General features: G+C 39.8%; 1 protein-coding gene across 2 annotated transcripts in view; it reads right to left on the reverse strand.

Moving 5' to 3' along the window:
* Nucleotides 1-2,337: 2,337 nt before the first annotated feature.
* LOC127974857 (uncharacterized) overlaps nucleotides 2,338-20,181 on the reverse strand; it is a 63,494-nt gene continuing 45,650 nt past the window's right edge. The window contains exons 1-3 of one of the 2 annotated variants that reach the window (XR_008157368.1): nucleotides 14,208-14,398; nucleotides 3,463-3,709; nucleotides 2,338-3,179 (exon numbers count right to left, since the gene is read on the reverse strand). Coding sequence is in view for 1 of the 2 variants with exons in the window: in XM_052578424.1 (XP_052434384.1) it covers nucleotides 3,675-3,709 (35 nt within the window). In the remaining variant the exon portion in view is untranslated. Of the gene's footprint in view, nucleotides 3,180-3,204; nucleotides 3,710-14,207; nucleotides 14,399-20,181 lie in introns of those variants that run through there. The other variant, XM_052578424.1, reaches the window with a different exon arrangement.

A 20,181-nucleotide genomic window follows, 5' to 3' on the forward strand; every position in this document is an offset into this window, starting at 1 on the left:
TATATTTTCATCTACGTTATTAAGTGTAATAGTTGTAATAAAGCTGTATTTTTAAGTTAAGTTTTATTTTCCCTAAACCACCTGCGCGTTTTCGAAGCCATATGAATTGAATTATGCCCACAAATATATGGAATAAAATCACTTTCAAAAATAATCGTACATAATTCAAAACATTTGTGTGTAATTTTAATATACTCGTTCGTAATTTAAAACTATTGTACGTAATTCAGTTTTTTGTCAGAGTTGGATTCCAAATTCTACGGCCACGACAGTTTACAGATACGCGATTTTGTGTGTTTTTTAGAGTACAACTTTAAAATGTACGACTGTGACAGTTTACAGACACGGCGCTTTTTTTCACAATAGCTCTGTTACACACACGACATGCGGAATTACGACTAGAGGTCTCCACGGGTCCAAAAATTTGTGCCCGAACCCGACAGAGACCCGTAATGTACTACACCGAACCGACCCGGACCCGTCTAATATTTCAAAAGCTGGCCCCGGACCCGTGTAGATCCGAGAAATGTCTACCCGGACCCGACCCGGACCCGTATATCATTTGAAATCTGGACCCAAACCCTCCGGGAAGACACAGACCCGACTGGACCCGACGTTCACATATTCCACCTTAAATTGCTATTACAAGTAAATAAACCTGTTGAGAAGAATACAGCTTTTTGTCTTACCTAAGAGCCGTAGTCTCTCTTCCTTGTACCCGACTGCCTGTGATGCATTACAATCCTCCGACAAAAAGTTATTCATGTTATTCCTCTCGTTATTCCAAGTCCAAGCTGAATCCATTCATTATTTCAGCTTCAGAAGTCCACTTGATGTCACGGTGATGGATGACAAATGCTACTGTGCACATGTACATTCTGACTCGAGTTAATTCGCTTAATAACTTAGACTGTTTGCCCTTTTGAACTATAATAATGATCGCTCGTGCAATGCCATGGCCGCTGATGTTATTTATTTACTATCATCTGATCTCTGTCTGTGCTCTCTGCTCTGCATCGAGTCTGAATCTGAACCACTAAAACTTTAAGATTAAACGGTTCATTTATAATATTATAAAAATGGGAGAAAATGTAAAACGCGGTTTGGCGGTCGAAGTGTCCCTCACTGCTTGCCATAGAAACATGAAATGCGCAGGAACATACTATTGCATGCGTGCTAGCCGTATCAACCTAAAATGCTTAACGCAATTTGAGCGTAATAGAAAACATTCATGTGACAGTTCACCTCAGATTGTGTTGCTGATTTGAAATATATTAAATATGAGTGTGTCAAGTCTGCAAGCATTAATACCGTGCATGCACTTGTATATTAACTGTCTCTGAGTGTGCGAGCAAGAGAGAGAGAGAGAGATCACTTTTTTTGGCTCACTCTTTTCTTTTCCTAATTTTACAAGTTGCAAGTTACAAAAAACACAAGTAGTCTTTGATCACGGCCGGATGTTCTTCGAGTCAGATGACTCCGATCGCACGGGTATTACACACAATGTTAAACAGACCCGGGACCCGAGGTAATAGATTCGGACCCGACTGATGATTTAAAATATAGACCCGAACCCGTACGGGTCCCGGGTCGGGTCCGGAGTCGACGGGTCTCGGGTGTGAAGACCTCTAATTACGACCACGAAATGCAGTGTGCGAAACGGCTGTCAAATATACGTCATCAAGGTCACAGGCATTACTTTCCGAGGGAAGATCAATCGATTCAACGAAGAGTCATACTCTTAATCGCTATTGGCCTATAGATTCATAGAAAGCGATAAATTAAACACATAATCCTATAAAACCAATTTACATTTATCCAATGTAAAAACAGCGTTAATGATGTAAATAATATTATTTTAAATTACTTTCGAAAGTACCTTAATGACGTAATCACCACCGCACTTTTAGGTCTTAGTTTATCAATAATCAAAAACAGATTACAATTATTTTTATTGGTTAGTCGCACTTGATGTTCTTAAGTTAAGGTCATTTAAAGTCAGCTGTATTTGTTAACATTAGTGAACTAAGAAGAACAAACAACGTACAGCTGTATTTTTATAAACTAACAAAGTTTAATAAATACTGTATCAAATGCATTATTCATAGTTAATGTTAGTTAATACATCAGTCAACAAATTAAACTTTATTGTAAAGTGTTACACTAGAAAACTAGGTTTTGCCTGATAGAGAAAAATTAGTAAAAAAAAAACAAAAAAACTAATAAATTTAAAAATTAGTCAGAAAAGTTTAGTAACCTTGTTTTAAGTGACATTAACCAATTAAGCAAACAGACACAGGTTTATCCACTAAAACATTTATTTAGCTTTCAGTTTCAGTCCCCAATTCAAGTAAAAAGATAGATAAATAGATAGATAGATAGATAGATAGATAGACCACTCAAACGTTCACAAACTACTAGCTACTACTAAATATTGTAGAAACATAATTTTCTGTAAAGTTGCTTTGTAACGATTTGTATTATAAAAAGCGCTATACAAATAAACTTGAATTGAATTGAACTCTTTCATTAATTCATTCTGTAGTAGCAGTCCATAGAACAGAATCCAGCAAACTCTTTGAATAGAAAGCTGTGAAGATGCCCTTCTTTCCAAGACCACAGTATCTACCCCATCACACATCTGCTGAGCTCCAGCTCCACTCTGTGTCTTCCTCACATCTGGACTGACAGACTTCCAGTCAACCATACCTACACAAGAGAAAAACAAATGTTGAGAGATTCAAACAATAAGTAACCAGTAAGTAGAATAAAATATCCAATTGAAAATAGAAGCGCAAGTGTCTGAAAGTGCAAGTCTGCAGCCAGACCCTTCTCCATTATATTATAATACAACTGTACTACTGACTATTCACTGAGTAACAAAAGTACATATGCTCCCTGTGCATGGTTTCTAAAAGAACGGAATCAGGAATAAGTTGACTGGCACTCATCTATACCACAGGTTATACTAATATTTACATTTATTCATTTAGTAGATGATTTTGTTCAAATCGACTTACAAATGAGGACAGAGTTGAAGCAATCAAAAAACAAAAAGAGCAATGACATATAAGAGCTATAACAAGTCTCTGTCACCACACTGAGCCCTCCTCCTGTGATTGCCATTTTACAGTCAGTATCCATCAGGTGTATGGTAGGAAAGGTGTAGACGGGTCCCCCTTTCATAAAATAAATAAAAAGAATAATAACAACAATAATAACAACAAAAATAAAGAGAAAAAAAAGAAAACACTTTTCAGATTCTGTTGCATCCTCTTTGGCTCAGACAGTGGAGCTACATACACTGCAGAACTGTAGCAATAATCAGAAGCTAATGTATAAGGTTCACAATATACGGTGCTTTTCATGTTCTTGTCTAGACTGATAAATCTTACATTGTTTTCTAAAACTATTGCTTTTCATTTTTAACAGATGGGCTAAAAAGGTACAGAAGAATATTACCTGAAAAGATTTGAAACAAGATATTTTACAGTTGATGAGTCACTCAGCAGGTGTCCTAAAGTATGTGTATTTTTTGAGTACATCCTCCACAGAGATTCCTTCAATGCTTTCTCAGCATCTCCAGGAGCATGTTCCTGTCGCATGGTCTTTGACAGTCCATGTGTCTGGGATGTGTTTTCTGATACTCACTTTATAACACATTCACATGTGCCTCAGCAGACATTGAATCCTCCCCAACACAAGTTTCCTTAATCAGAACAACAGAAACAGATCATGCTTCGACCGTGACAGATATGAAAAACATCTAAATACTTACTGAACAAGGTTCTTGAGATATAAAAAAATAATAAAAACATTGAACTGCATAAACATTAAGATGATGGTCTGGCAGTGAAGAAGTGGAGTACATACAAAAAGGATTTAAATATCTGTAGTACATTATCTTCCTTAAATTAACCTGCACTAAGTGAAAATGTAAAATTGATTAACAGTGCAAAAATAAATTATGCATATGGCAGTGTGCTTACATATTCTACAATAACCTGCAAGTGGAGCTCGTTCTGCTTTACATTTCAGGTGTAGGGATGTGTCAGATGTGCTTAAAACACAAACTTGACTGATTGTCATTTTCCAGCAAATAAAGACTACAACATCTTGTTACTACAATATTGTGTAAATCAATTAAATCAATGGTTTAAAAAAAATTTAACTTACACAGTCATTTCTTTCTGTATTTATGTGCTAATTTGCATAAATACCACAACAGATCTAAACATTGGGTATAGCCAGGTTAAAATGTCTTGTTCGATCTTGTTGATAACAGTAAAATACTTAATATTAAGGTTTGAATGGAACCAGTTTAGGCTACCCATGAGCATTAATACAGAGAGGCAGGAAGAAGTACTTTAGAAACCAGCCTTTATTAGTTTGGTCCGTGGGACTGTTTCTGGAAATTTACTTTTTATTTTGCCTACCTTTTGTCTTTTGCATTCTCCTTACTATTGTCTCATGTTCTTGCCTCAGACTCGTCCCCCAGAAACAGCCCCAAATATAATCTCTTAAAAATAGGGGTGCTCGATCACGATCGGCCGATCGTTATGCGCATCTCGTCAGTAAAGCCGGTTTTCTAATCAGCGGTTAATTCCATCAGGTGCGTGATTTCACATAGTGCAGCTGTTACTACACAGAGCCGTTGTTAATAGAGAAGATGCGCAAATCATGTTAATTTTCAGCGTTTTTTGGTGCATCTTCGCAGTTAACAACGGCTCTGTGTAGTAACAGCTGCTCTATGTGAAATCACGCACCTGATGGAATTAACCGCTGATTAGAGAACCGGCTTTACTGACGAGATGCGCATTAACGAACCCCTACTTAAAAATTAATAAAGGAACCAGCCTAAGTAGGAACCAAAGTACTTCTTCCTGCCTCTCTGTATTAATGCTCATGGGTAGCCTAAATGGGTTCCACTCAGATCTTAATATTAAGTATTTTACTGTTATTTGTCAACAAAATTTAACAAGACATTTTCACTTGGCTAAACCCAATGTTTAGATCTGTTGTGGTATTTATGCAAATTAGCACATATTTAATTAGACTATGCACCATTTGTCCATGTTAACAAACGATTACTATCTCTGTAATATTGATACTCTCTGTTATTAGTTATAACTAACGTTAACCCTTAAACACAGGGGTCGTCAAGTTCAGTCCAAGTTCGGTCCCATAGACAGTAAAAGAAATGGACACAGCGACCCCATTGGAACTCAATTGAGACAAGTGAAGCCCATTTTTAGCGTTTTTTAGCACTTCCGTTTCTGACGCGCAGACTCAGATGAAGCTTGACAACGTCAGCAACCTGTCTGACGGATGTAAATCTTCTAATTGGCTGTGCGTGCAAACTGCCATCGTTAATCTTGCAGAGACGGCGAGCTTGAGCGGGGAGTTCTTTGGTGTGAGTGAGCAGGAGTAAGTATTCTGATTAATTATTTTGTATAGTATTTTAAAATGTAACGCCAGTACGCCATATTAAGTTAATTGCCTGCGAGCTTCTCCTCCTGTCTGTACGGTAATGCGACAGAGAGTCAAGTGGTTATGACGCAATCGTTAGCCTATTTTTTACAAAAACTGTTTATATGGGGCCATAATGTAACATAGAAGGTAATGGAGCCCTTTATACATTGTTGTGTATCTTTAGAAAGAAATAACGGACAAACGGAGTCTTTAAACGCCTCAGATGTAAAGTTATTCGCTGTCAAAGTGACGCCGAAATGAATGGGAGTCAATGGGAATGCTAACGCAAGTGAATTTCTGCTAAAAGATGGCAGCCCCCACCCGACTTCAACTTCCGGTCGAGTTCCTTGCCGCCTGGGTGTGAGCGCTTGGCTGCTGATCCGCCATTTCGGCGTCAGTAGTTTAAAACTTTGGTGGGGCTCATGCGCACTTCGTTGAATCGATTCATCTTCCCTCGGATTAATGCCTGTGACCTTGATGACGTATTTTTGACAGCCGTTTCGCACACTGCATTTCGTGGTCGTAATTTCGCATGTCGTGTGTGCAAGAGAGCTATTGTGAAAAAAAGCGCCGTGTCTGTAAAATGTCACAGTCGTACATTTTAAAGTTGTACTCTAAAAAACACACAAAATTGCGTATCTGCAAACTGTCGTGGCCATAAATTTTGGAATCCAACTCTGACAAAAAACAGAATTACGTACAATAGTTTTAAATTACGCACGAGTATATTAAAATTACACACAAATGTTTTGAATTACGTACGATTATTTTTGAAAGTGATTTTATTCCATACAAATATGATGGAAAAAAAGCTCAGCTGCATTATTATAACATCAGTAATAAAATAATAACAATAATATTAGAAAAATAAAACATTTAAGAGCAATATCATTATCGTGCATTGCTTATATGAGCATGAAACGAATCGCTGATATGCAGCGATTTCAGCATAATTGTTAATGTTAATTAATCAGATATAGACTAGCTCTTGCAACTTTTATCTGAAAAAAAGAAATTCGCCGATGCAGATGTGAAATTGACCAAAAGTGTAACTGGGATTGAATAAGATTTAAAATATATTTAAGATAAAAACTATTAAAAACAAATAATTTTCGTCATCTCTACGAATATGTTTAATGTAATTAGGCTACAAATATATCCAGTGCATTTTTATTTTATAAAGACCATTTCATTATTTGTCTGTGATTTAAAAATTAACACACAAAGATACTTTTTTTTTTTTTGGTACTTTATTCAACTGCATTTTTTTTTTTAACAAAACATTGTCTTCCAATATAACTTTAGCAGCATATTTTGATCCAGCGGTGAAACGTAGTTTTTAAAAAATAAAGAAAAAAGTTCACCAAGTTTAACCAAACAACTATTATAAGGTATAAAACAGAGACCAATAGCCTAGATATTTTAACTATGGCTAAAGCTCAAAACTAAAATAATATTATTATTTAAAAAAATGGATATTATATTTACCACGACCGGTGAAACATTAAAATGTCTATTCAAAAAGATAAGTCGGTCTACGTGCTCCGATGAGAGCCGAGTGCACAGCCTGTTCACATTTAGTGGAATAAATTTGCTCCGCTGGAACAGATGTTGCAGGAACAGCCAGGTACCACTGGACAAGTAAACCTTCTCTGTCCCTGAAACTAATGGGCAGCAAATCTTTCACCACCATTTCAGCGAACAGCTTTGTCGTCTTCTCGGTTCTGCCTGCGTTGCATTTAGGTCTTACGGCAAGTGATTCAATGCTCGTCTGAGTTGCCGCTCTGTTATCGCCAAATATTTTATGTACACATTTTAGATGATAGCGGATTATATTTGTTGTAGATGTGTGTGACAGCTTGGTGCTGCACAGCTTACCCTGAACTGTATTTTCATCGTTCTTCTCAAAGGGAAACCAGCCATCACTTACGTGATTTTGAGGCCATGATTATCTGTCTTCTAACGTCTTTTGAGGTATCAAGTGGGAAGCTAACCAATCAGAGATCAGGGCGCCGCCCAACTTGCTGCCATAACCAATAATAAAAAAATAATAATAATTTCGATCATCGTTTATGAGATCGATCATCGCTGTCGCGGTCGAGTACTCGAGTACTCGATCACTGTTGCACATCCCTACTAGCAAGGCGTTTAAACAGTGTGTGCATCCATGTCATCGATATTTGACACCTGATGACACACACACAGTCGTTGCATCTCTTGTTTGGGCGAAGAGCAGGCACGCGATGTCCTTGAGGGGGGCAATCTGCGCACACTGCGAGCGTTTTTCTATGAAAAAGCTCTGCTCTCGTTTGTCTCACTTTTTTCGTGGAAAGAGAGACAGCCATCTGGATCTCGCGGCTCAGGACCCACCATTGCCGAGGCACGGAGGAGAATGAGCTCGTGGGGATCACAGGTGGATCTCGCTGAGGAGTGTAGAGAGGGACTTTTCCTCTCACACTCTCCGGCGGCAAACGAGAGCGAACTTCGGGAGGAAGATGCGTTGTCATTAACCCATTCTGACACTGAAGTTATTGCTCTGCTGGGTTCTACCCAGAAAAAAAGGAGATATTTTAGAGTGGCGAAGAAGCTGAGGCTGAGCCGCTCATTTCTTCTGCTCTGTGTATGGGGAGCTGCTAGAGGTTATGGATCGCGCCATGGCAAAAAAAAAAAAAAAAAGCTTGCCATGGAAGCGTGCCAGAAAGGTAACATCGCGAGGTCGCCTCGATGAGCGTTATTTGTCTGACCGTAGCCCGCCAGCCCAGGTGAGCCTTCCATTCTTGCCTGACCTACAGGCAGAAGTCGAAAAGGAATGGAAGAGGCTGTTTTTCTCCCGCATCCATCGGTTTCAGCATACGAGATATGCTGATATCGATGGCATGCACAAGAACGGCTATGAGAGGATGCCCCCTGTAAAAGAGATGCTAGATAGCTATATCTCAGTGGGGGGAACATCCTCTCTAAAATCTCCCTCTTTGCCATCTAAGCCCTTCCAGGATACATCCCGCTTAAATGGTAAATCATACGCAGCAGCAGAGCCCGAACAACAAAGGGGTCCTGGCCCATCTCGATCTGAGGATCGAAGATGGGCGCAGAAGGCTAGTGTCAGGCAAGAGGCAAGAGGAATCACGGGTCAAGAAGAGGTAAGCAAGGTCTGAGGGATGTGATTCAGACGAGGCAGCGTTCTCGTCCGGATCGGAGCGATACCTAGGAGTTAGTCACATCCTGTTGGATGTTTTTAACTTCTGTTTTATTTCTCCCCTGCCTAATTCCCCTGTAGCCACCAGCGCTCCCCCTGATCGGTGTTAGGTGGAAAGTTTCTCACATAACAGTCTCCTATCCTGGACCTGTTATGTTTTGGTCGATCCTATTTTCATAGTGGCCACCTTACTGACGGTACGGACCAAAAGGGGACGTCCCGTAAAGCGGGACTCCAGTACAGGAGGGTGGGTGAGTATGTAAACCTTTCTGCTTATGGGTGTTATGTTGCTGGTGGTTATATGTCTACTAACAAACTCTGGGAGTTTCCTTTACAGTGCTCAGTTCCAGCCTTGTGCTCTGGCCACGATCACAGGCTTTCGGCAGGCGGCTGTGGTACGTGGGTTTGCCCCCCCGGGCGCGACGCCCACTGCGGAGCGAGTCCCGCGTGTGGGAACCAAGCGCTCTGCGGTTGCTCATCCCACACCCCCTCCCGAGGAGCCTGGCTGATCGTCAGAACTGGCACAGCACTGCAGGGAATTTCATGGATGTCCGGCCAGGTCACCCTGAGGGGCCGCCTGACCGCTTGGCGCATCCGGGGAGATGGTAGTTACGGAGTCCTTCTGTATGTACTGCCTCAGGTGATGCTCCCCTCGCTTGAGGGTTGGAGCTCGCCTCTCCCGTGCGATCCAGGTCTCAAATCCACGTAAGGGGGCACGCAAGTCTCTGTGCACTTTCTAAAATCCTGTACGGTAGGGGTTACCCCCTCTGCTTCGTTCCCTTTCTGAAGATGATTAGCCCTGGGGTCCATGGGCTTCATTCAGTGTGTATTTGTTATACACCCCAAGCATCGCTTCCCTCAACATGAGGGGCTGTGTGGACTCCCACATATTGTGGTTATCAGGTAGTAGGCTTCATCAGGCCTCTCTGATGGTGAGCTCCCACATACTGTGGTTGTCAGGTAGTAGGCCTCACCAGGCCTCCCTGGAGATTTAGCTCCCACATACTGTGCGTTTCCACTAAAAAACGAGCTCCTACGGTTTGTGGTTGTCAGGTAGTAGGCCTTACCAGGCCTCCCTGGAGTCGAGTTCCATATTACCTTCCACTGAGGTGGTTATCTGGTAACAGGTAGTAGGCCGCTCTAGGCCTCTCTGTAGGTGAACTCCCACATATTGTGGTTATCAGATAGTAGGCTTCATAGATCTCTCTGAAGGTGAGCTCCCACATACTGTGGTTGTCAGGTAACCTTTCAGTACACACGCTAAGCCTGTGTACTTTCTCAAAACCACATGGTGGTCAGTGTGCACGTTAATGCTTTGCGCACTTTCTGAAATCCACATAAGTGGAAAGTGTGCACGCAAGGCTCTGCACACTTTCTGGAATCCTGTACTTTAAGGGTTACGCGCTCCGCTTCGTTCCCTTTCTTAAGATGATTAGCCCCGAGGTTCCTTGGGCTTCATTCAACCAGTGTGTATTTGTTATACACCTCAAGCACTACCCCTCAACATGGGGGGCTGTGTGGGCAATTCTCGTGGTAGTTAGCAGCGCTCCCCTTTTCTGAAAGGGTCGCCTATGAGCATGCTACTCGGAGCTCGGACTCCTCCTCTCAGCGGGAGACTGAATTCTTGTTTTTTTCATCGGATCGCTCCAGTACTACATACTGTTTTGAGACGCACTGTGAGAGCAGGCATCCTGCTGAGGCAGGGGCTGAGGCTCGGGAATGGCGCATTCGCACCAAGGTGTTGAAGCAGAGTTGGAAAGGTTGGCCAGATTTGGGTGGATCAGTTTTGCGGCACAGTTTTGGTACAGGCGTGGCCGAGGCTTCATCTGTACGTTCCGTCCTCCAATTGCTCTTCTCCCGGGCCATTCCATTTACGAGCTGCAGGTAAGTTGGCTATGTAGCTTAGGCCTTTGGCCATAAGGGATAATGTTATGGACAGCCATCGAACCGTCCCAGGGGCGACTCCCGGTGAAATGGTAGAGTTGGTACTTAGTGTTTGCCATGATTCTGGCCTGCACTCCCCTCAGCATGGCGGTGTAGGTATACTGTTCCCCATAGTGTCCCTTCAGAGGACGCAGTTCGAAGTTCCCTTGACAGGGAACGTCTCAGGTTACGAATGTAACAATGGTTCCCTGAGAGGGAACGAGACACTGCATCCTCTAGCTCCCTGCCATGCTTCGGACTCAAGCTTCACGAAGAAGATAAGTGACGGGTCCTACGGGTGTGTATTTATAGTTGCGCCGGTAGCGACGTCAGAGGCTGTCGCCGGCCAACACGTTGGCGTTTTTCAAAGTATGCTTCAGACACGGGTCACGACGAGGTGTTCCCCATAGTGTCCCTTCAGAGGACGCAGTGTCTTGTTCCCCCTCAGGGAACCATGGTTACATTCGTAACCTGAGACGTTTTCTGTTTTTAAAGGTTTACAAGCTAATTTAATGAACAGACCAATCAACTGACAAAGCCAAAATAAAAATAAAACCGATTGAGCTGAAAATTTGAGTCATCCATGTGTCCTTTGGAACTTGAACAAGAGAAGGGCTTGACACTAACAAAATAGCTGTATTTGAAAAAATAATAAAACCAATAATCCATTTTAAAGAAACAAAGACACATGGTTTTCATAAACACTTGACCTGTTATTACAATTACTTTCTATTCGGTCTGTTTTCTTTTTCTATATATATATATATATATATATATATATATATATATATATATATGTGTGTGTGTGTGTGTGTGTGTATGTGTATATGTATATGTCCTTCTCAAAAAATTAGCATATTGTGAAAAAGTTCATTATTTTCCGTAATGATAAAAATTTAACTTTCATATATTTTAGATTCATTGCACACTAAATGAAATATTTCAGGTCTTTTATTGTTTTAATACTGATGATTTTGGCATACAGCTCATGAAAACCCCAAATTCCTATCTCAAAAAATTTGCATATCATGAAAAGGTTCTCTAAACGAGCTATTAACCTAATCATCTGAATCAACTAATTAACTCTAAACACCTGCAAAAGATTCCTGAGGCTTTTAAAAACTCCCAGCCTGGTTCATTACTCAAAACCGCAATCATAGGTAAGACTGCCGACCTGACTGCTGTCCAGAAGGCCATCATTGACACCCTCAAGAGAGAGGGTAAGACACAGAAAGAAATTTCTGAACGAATAGGCTGTTCCCAGAGTGCTGTATCAAGGCACCTCAGTGGGAAGTCTGTGGGAAGGAAAAAGTGTGGCAAAAAAACGCTGCACAACGAGAAGAGGTGACCGGACCCTGAGGAAGATTGTGGACTGAGTCTGGAGTAGAAACATCCAGAGCCACCGTGCACAGGCGTGTGCAGGAAATGGGCTACAGGTGCCGCATTCCCCAGGTCAAGCCACTTTTGAACCAGAAAAAGCGGCAGAAGCGCCTGACCTGGGCTACAGAGAAGCAACACTGGACTGTTGCTCAGTGGTCCAAAGTACTTTTTTCGGATAAAAGCAAATTTTGCATGTCATTCGGAAATCAAGGTGCCAGAGTCTGGAGGAAGACTGGGGAGAAGGAAATGCCAAAATGCCTGAAGTCCAGTGTCAAGTACCCACAGTCAGTGATGTTCTGGGGTGCCATGTCAGCTGCTGGTGTTGGTCCACTGTGTTTTATCAAGGGCAGGGTCAATGCAGCTAGTTACCAGGAGATTTTGGAGCACTTCATGCTTCCATCTGCTGAAAAGCTTTATGGAGATGAAGATTTCGTTTTTCAGCACAACCTGGCACCTGCTCACAGTGCCAAAACCACTGGTAAATGGTTTACTGACCATGGTATTACTGTGCTTAATTGGCCTGCCAACTCTCCTGACCTGAACCCCATAGAGAATCTGTGGGATATTGTGAAGAGAAAGTTGAGAGACCCAACACTCTGGATGAGCTTAAGGCCGCTATATCAAAGCATCCTGGGCATCCATAACACCTCAGCAGTGCCACAGGCTGATTGCCTCCATGCCACGCTGCATTGAAAAAGGATTCCCGACCAAGTATTGAGTGCATAACCAAACATAATTATTTGAAGGTTGACTTTTTTTTTTTTTTTTGTATTTAAAAACCCTTTTCTTTTATTGTTTGGATGAAATATACTAATTTTTTGAAATAGGAATTTTGGGTATTCATGAGCTGTATGCCAAAAATCATCATTATTTAAACAATAAAAGACCTGAAATATTTCAGTTGGTGTGCAATGAATATGGGGTGGGGGTAGTGCATGTACAGTTCTCTCTCCACCTTCAATACCACGACTTAGGTGCCCTTGAGCAAGGCATCGAACCCCCAACTGCTCCCCGGGCGCCGCAGCATAAATGGCTGCCCACTGCTCCGGGTGTGTGCTCACAGTGTGTGTGTTCACTGCTCTGTGTGTGTGCATTTCGGATGGGTTAAATGCAGAGCACAAATTCTGAGTATGGGTCACCATACTTGGCTGAATGTCACTTCACTTCACTTCATGAATATAAAATATATGAAAGTTTAATTTTTATCCTTACATTATGGAAAATAATGAACTTTTTCACAATATGCTAATTTTTTGAGAAGGACCTGTGTGTGTGTGTGTTAGTGTGTGTGTGTTATATATATATATTCAGCTCAACCTTGCTACATATACTGTTTTAGGCTAACTAGGACTTGTCATAGCACTAACAAATTGATGAATTTTTGTTGGTTTGATTGATTGTTATTCTCATAATAAGTAATTTCATATACGTGTCCGCTAAACAAATAAATGTAAATGCACTACCGAATGCATTCTCCTTTAGGCCATGTTAAAAGTTCTTTAGATTTGTAAACTCTGGTATTCAAGTTATCCCCAAGTTTCTCAATCACAGTTCCTACTCTGAAGATGCACCTGGATGCCTCCTGAAGTTGTATTTATGAAAATGTCAATAGCACATGAAGGCACATTTTATTCCATTCAGATTGACACAAAAATTAAGTGAATGCAATGTTTTATTTTAACATAAAAATAAATTAGTTCCCAATTCAGAAGAGCGCACTGTGTCTCTGAATGCTTCTCATACTCGCCCCTCTCTTTCCTTCACTGCACGAATCCCGTGTCACGGACGAGCCGTTCACACTTGCCGCCATCACGCAGTCAGTTTTGTAACGCTCTGTTATATTCTCGCGTGGACGAGCGCATCTGGCAGTATGGATGAGGCTCGATGCAGGTTAGCCCCTGGCTCTCGTTTAAAACGAAAGTAAAATTTATATAATATATATATATATATATATTAATTAGTATTGGGTAGATCAACAGTAATTCCTATTGCATTCCTAATTTTGTAATGGTTGGCATTTCATGGAAACTGTAATGGTTGGCATTTCATGGAAACTGTAAGAATTAATTTTTTCAGCAGGGTAAAGATAATCATACTGTGTAATCATACTGTGCTGCACATTATTGACAATATTAAGCTGAAGATTGACTTTGTAAATATAAAAATGACAAATCAAATCGCAATATCTGTCAAAAAAAACGCAATTAGATATTTTCCCTATATCGCACAGCCCTACCTGCTTTCATCTGATGACCCTGGCTGCTTTCTTCCTGCCACAGAAGGGTTCTCTGAAATGCATGAGGCAATTAAAATTAAAGATGTTATTGAGGGTTTAGACCAAATTGCCTCATGCGTGTCAGCAAACCACTTCCATGAGATCGCTGTGTCACCTCATTCCTCCGTGGATACTCCAGATTGGGGAGTTTTCAATTCCTTTGAAAAACATTGTGACTTATCATAGGTTAAGTTTCAAAGTTTGTTATTTTCTCAGTTTTCTAATTGAAGGTTGTAAAAACAATAATGAAAGTGTTTATATATATGGGTCATTATACGAAAACATGCCATTTTGTGTCCCTCAGAAAAAAAAGCTCTGTAAATCTTAATAAACCATAAAACAAATAAAATCTTTTATAATTTAGTTTCCATAATATGTCTCATAATATAAGAATAAATTAATTTCTGTTTCTTTTGTTTTGAAAGGATTTTAATCACATTTTTGTGCAAAGCATCTTGCAGAAATGTTGAAAATGGCCTGTCCCTTAGTATGATTTTTTTTTATTCTACTTGCTATCGGGGCCAAAAAAGTCAAACCATCATAAAAAAATATATAGTAGTATAAAGCCTTAAATGTCAGTTCATTAGCCATGAATGGATTTTATTCTTCACATGTGTCAAAAAAAACAAAAAAACAATTTAGTCGGGTCCCTAGGTTCTCGTCAACCCTGTTACTTTTTATGAAAACACCTCTTTAAAGATAATGGACTGTTCCAAAAGTTACATCAGTTCCAGGAAGTGACATCATCTGCCTTTCATGAAGTTGATGGTAGAAGACAAGTGTTCTCTTCTTTTTAATGAATTTTCTTTGAGTTTATGTAATGTCTGAAAGACAGGGACATGCTCATTGTGTCAGCCCTGTTACCAGAAAAGTATAAGTTAAAAAGTAATTTGGACATATCTAAAAATGTACATATATAACAACGTTTAAGCCTCTCATTAAGGCACATAATGTGGTGTCTTTACCGATACCTCATGGCTAGTAATGGCTGCCAATAACCTTTTTCGTCAACCCTGTTACCATTCCAGGGTAACAGGGATGACGCACGTATGCTTTTGTGTGTCTTACCCATGTTGTATACATTTAGATTTATTCATTTAACAGACGCTTTTATCCAAAGCGACTTCCAGATGAAGACAGTTGAAGCAATCAAAAACAACAAAAAGAGCAATGATATATAAGTGCTATAACAAGTCTCAGTTAGGTTAACACAGTACACGTAGCATGGGATTTTAAATAATATAATAAATAAAAAGAAAACAGATAGAGTAAAAAAAATAGAGCAAGCTAGTGTTAGAGGTCTTTACACATACACACGAACACATATACAGTATTGTTCAAAATAATAGCAGTACAATGTGACTAACCAGAATAATCAAGGTTTTTAGTACATTTTTTATTGCTACGTGGCAAACAAGTTACCAGTAGGTTCAGTAGATTGTCAGAAAACAAACAAGACCCAGCATTCATGATATGCACGCTCTTAAGGCTGTGCAATTGGGCAATTAGTTGAAAGGGGTGTGTTCAAAAAAATAGCAGTGTCTACCTTTGACTGTACAAACTCAAAACTATTTTGTACAAACATTTTTTTTTTTTCTGGGATTTAGCAATCCTGTGAATCACTAAACTAATATTTAGTTGTATGACCACAGTTTTTTAAAACTGCTTGACATCTGTGTGGCATGGAGTCAACCAACTTGTGGCACCTCTCAGCTGTTATTCCACTCCATGATTCTTTAACAACATTCCACAATTCATTCACATTTCTTGGTTTTGCTTCAGAAACAGCATTTTTGATATCACCCCACAAGTTCTCAATTGGATTAAGGTCTGGAGATTGGGCTGACCACTCCATAACATTAATTTTGTTGGTTTGGAACCAAGACTTTGCCCGTTTACTAGTGTGTTTTGGGTCATTGTCTTGTTGAAACAACCATTTCAAGGGCATGTCCTCTTCAGCATAGGGCAACATGACCTCTTCAAGTATTTTAACATATGCAAACTGATCCATGATCCCTGGTATGCGATAAATAGGCCCAACACCATAGTAGGAGAAACATGCCCATATCATGATGCTTGCACCTCCATGCTTCACTGTCTTCACTGTGTACTGTGGCTTGAATTCAGAGTTTGGGGGTCGTCTCACAAACTGCCTGTGGCCCTTGGACCCAAAAAGAACAATTTTACTCTCATCAGTCCACAAAATGTTTCTCGTTTTCTCTTTAGGCCAGTTGATGTGTTCTTTGGCAAATTGTAACCTCTTCTGCACATGCCTTTTTTTTAACAGAGGGACTTTGCGGGGGATTCTTGAAAATAGATTAGCTTCACACAGACGTCTTCTAACTGTCACAGTACTTACAGGTAACTCCAGACTGTCTTTGATCATCCTGGAGGTGATCATTGGCTGAGCCTTTGCCATTCTGGTTATTCTTCTATCCATTTTGATGGTTGTCTTCCGTTTTCTTCCACGTCTCTCTGGTTTTGCTCTCCATTTTAAGGCATTGGAGATCATTTTAGCTGAACAGCCTATCATTTTTTGCACCTCTTTATAGGTTTTCCCCTCTCTAATCAACTTTTTAATCAAAGTACGCTGTTCTTCTGAACAATGTCTTGAACGACCCATTTTCCTCAGCTTTCAAATGCATGTTCAAGTGTTAGCTTCATCCTTAAATAGGGGCCACCTGATTCACACCTGTTTCTTCACAAAATTGATGACCTCAGTGATTGAATGCCACACTGCTATTTTTTTGAACACACCCCTTTCAACTAATTCAACTAATTGCCCAATTGCACAGCCTTAAGAGCGTGCATATCATGAATGCTGGGTCTCATTTGTTTTCTGAGAATCTACTGAACCTACTGGTAACTTGTTTGCCACGTAGCAATAAAAAAATATACGAAAAACCTTGATTATTCTGGTTAGTCACATTGTACTGCTATTATTTTGAACAATACTGTACAATAGCATAATAAATGAAAAGAAAATAGAATACAAAAAGATTAGAAAAGGTCGTTAGATTTTTCTTTTAAGAATAGAATTAGAATAGTGAGTGTTAAAGTTAGAGGGTCAAATAAAGATGGAAGAGATGAGTTTTAAGCCGATTCTTGAAGATGGCTAAGGATTCAGCTGTCCAGATTGATTTGGGGAAGTCATTCCACCAGGAGGGAACATTTAATTTAAAAGTCTGTAAAAGTGACTTTCAAGCAACGTTCACTTGCAGAACGCAAGCTTCTAGAGGGCACATAAGTCTGAAGTAACAAATTTAGGTAAATTGGTGCAGAGCCAGTGGTAGTTTTGTAGGCAAAACATCAATGCCTTGAATTTTATGCGAGCAGCTATTGGAAGCCAGTGCAAATTGATAAAAATGATAAACAGAGGTGTGACGTGTCTTCTTTTTGGCTCATTAAAAATTAATCTAGCTTCCGTGTTCTGAATTAATTGCAAAGGTTTGATAGAATTGGCTGGAAGACCTGCCAAGAGAGCATTGCAATAGTCCAGCCTGGACAGAACAAGAGCTTGAACAAGGAGTTGTGCAGCGTGTTCCGAAAGAAAGGGCTTGATCTTCTTGATGTTGAATAAAGCAAATCTGCAGGACCGGACAGTTTTAGCAATGTGGTCTGAGAAAGTCAGCTGATCATCAATCATAACTCCAAGGCTTCTAGCTGTTTTTGAAGGAGTTATGGTTGATGTGCCTAACTTGATGGTGAAATTGTGATGAAACGATGGGTTTGCTGGAATCACAAGCAGTTCTGTCTTGGCAAGGTTGAGTTGAAGGTGATGGTCCATCATTCAGGAAGAAATGTCTGTTAGACAAGCTGAGATGCGAATAGTTACCGTCGGATCATCAGGATGGAATGAGAGGTAGAGTTGAGTGTCATTAGCATAGCAGTGGTATGAAAAGCCATGTTTCTGAATGACAGAACCTAATGATGCCATGTAGACCGAGAAGAGAAGTGGTCCAAGAACTGAGCCCTGAGGCACCCCAGATGTTGTGACTTGGACACCTCACCTCTTCAAGGTACTTTTACTGACCTATCTGATAGGTAAGACTCAAGTCTTAGAGCTTCAACAACTGAGAGCAAGGCCGTGTCAGTTGAATGTCCACTTCTGAAGCCAGATTGGTTGCTGTCAAGGAGGTTCTTGTGTGTGAGAAATGTAGAGACTTGGTTGAACACAGCTCGTTCAAGTGTTTTTGTCTTGTATACCCAAGAAGGGTTAAATCAAAGGCAACTGGACTTGTTACTTACATATTTGAAGATATTTCCTCTTATCCAAGGGCTTTCTTCAGTTTTAAATGACTGATGGGGGATGCCAGGTATTTAACCTCTGTGGGGTTGTCACCCCTGAGCCAACCCTTCTTGGATAACTTTGACCTGGATGACTGAGAATTTTAACAGACGTACTTTTCTTACTACAGTAATAGTATTTACATCATGAAGTCAATAAATTAACAAGGTTGCTGTTAAAGTGTTTTTTGTATTTTTATTTGATTTGATTTTGTTAGGATGCCTCTTTCTTCAGCTGAGAAACAGACAACGTAGAGATGCTGATCCTGAAAGATGAGAAGAATATTTAGGAAAAGTGAGGGCAAAATGGAGAAAGGACAGAGACACAGGGAAAAAGCAGTCAGTTAGTGAACTAAATGACAGAGAAGGGAGAGCGGAGTGGAACTGGAGAGCAGCACAAGTGAAAAGCAGAACAGCCAAAGCAGCAAGTGCGTGTGTGTGTGTGTTCACTGCTCACTGCTCTGTGTGTGTCACCATACTTGGCTGAAAGTCACGTCACTTCATTTTTTTCACATCCATTTTAAAGTTAAAGTTCATGCAAACAGATTTTAATAGACAAGTTTTGGTTTTTCATCATTTATATGCTAAAATATCTCAATAAAGCCGTCTACAAAATATGCTGATTAGTCATGCTGAATTAAAGGTTTATGAATGTCCAATTAAGACTCCATTACAACCATAACTGTAACTCAAACAAGCAGTATAAACAATACGGTAACTGTTGTCAACCCTGTTACTGATGTGTCAACCCTGTTTCTTGTATAATATTCTAATATAATTTTAAAAATAAAAATGTAATCAACTAATTGTAAATGTTTAGTTAGAGAGGCTAATAATCCACTCAAAATTGAATTGAGGTGTTTTATTTTTGTTTACATACATTTTTCTTAAAACAGAAGATGCTGGGAGAGTGTCATTTGGAAATGAACGTATTCATCCACTAAAAAACAATAAAACTTTCAATATTCTCAATTCACAAACACTCTTAATGTAACAAGGGGGGGTTTATCTTTCACAGTATATCAGATTTGTTCTATATATGTATTTAAAACCTTTTCAGAAAGTAATGAATATGTCGCTAACAGGGTTGACCAAGCACACACATTTAAATTAGTTATATGTAAAAATAATAATAATAATAATAATTTAGCCTGAGATGGCACGGCACATTTTACTGAGAGGTAAGGATCTACTTCATCCAAAAAGAGGCTTAAAGATTTACAAAACAGTACTTTGAAAATCAAACATTAAAAGTGGGAAATGGCACGTTTTCGTATAATGACCCATATATAAACATATTGCAATCACTCAGATAAAAATCACACTAAAATTATCAGCTTGGACTAAAACGGTTATGAAATTGTGGAAGATGTCAAGATGACGTTTTTGCCATGGTTAACAAACCTCAACATTCCTAAAAAATGCAAGCAGACTTTAATTACTGTAAATATGGTTGTTTATTGATAATGTTACTTTCAGCCATCTCTGGCGTTATTGCGGCTGCCAGTAAGCAGTCGTTTGTGCGCTACCCTTAGGCAAATAAATATTCGTACATCCTCATCAGTCACTGTAAAAACAGCAAAATATAACATTTAATGTTTGTAAATTTGTTAGCTTTCTCAAACATGTTTCAGTTTTGGTACTGTAA

Source organism: Carassius gibelio, chromosome B16, assembly GCF_023724105.1.
Source record: "Carassius gibelio isolate Cgi1373 ecotype wild population from Czech Republic chromosome B16, carGib1.2-hapl.c, whole genome shotgun sequence".
Classification (NCBI taxonomy): domain Eukaryota; kingdom Metazoa; phylum Chordata; class Actinopteri; order Cypriniformes; family Cyprinidae; genus Carassius; species Carassius gibelio.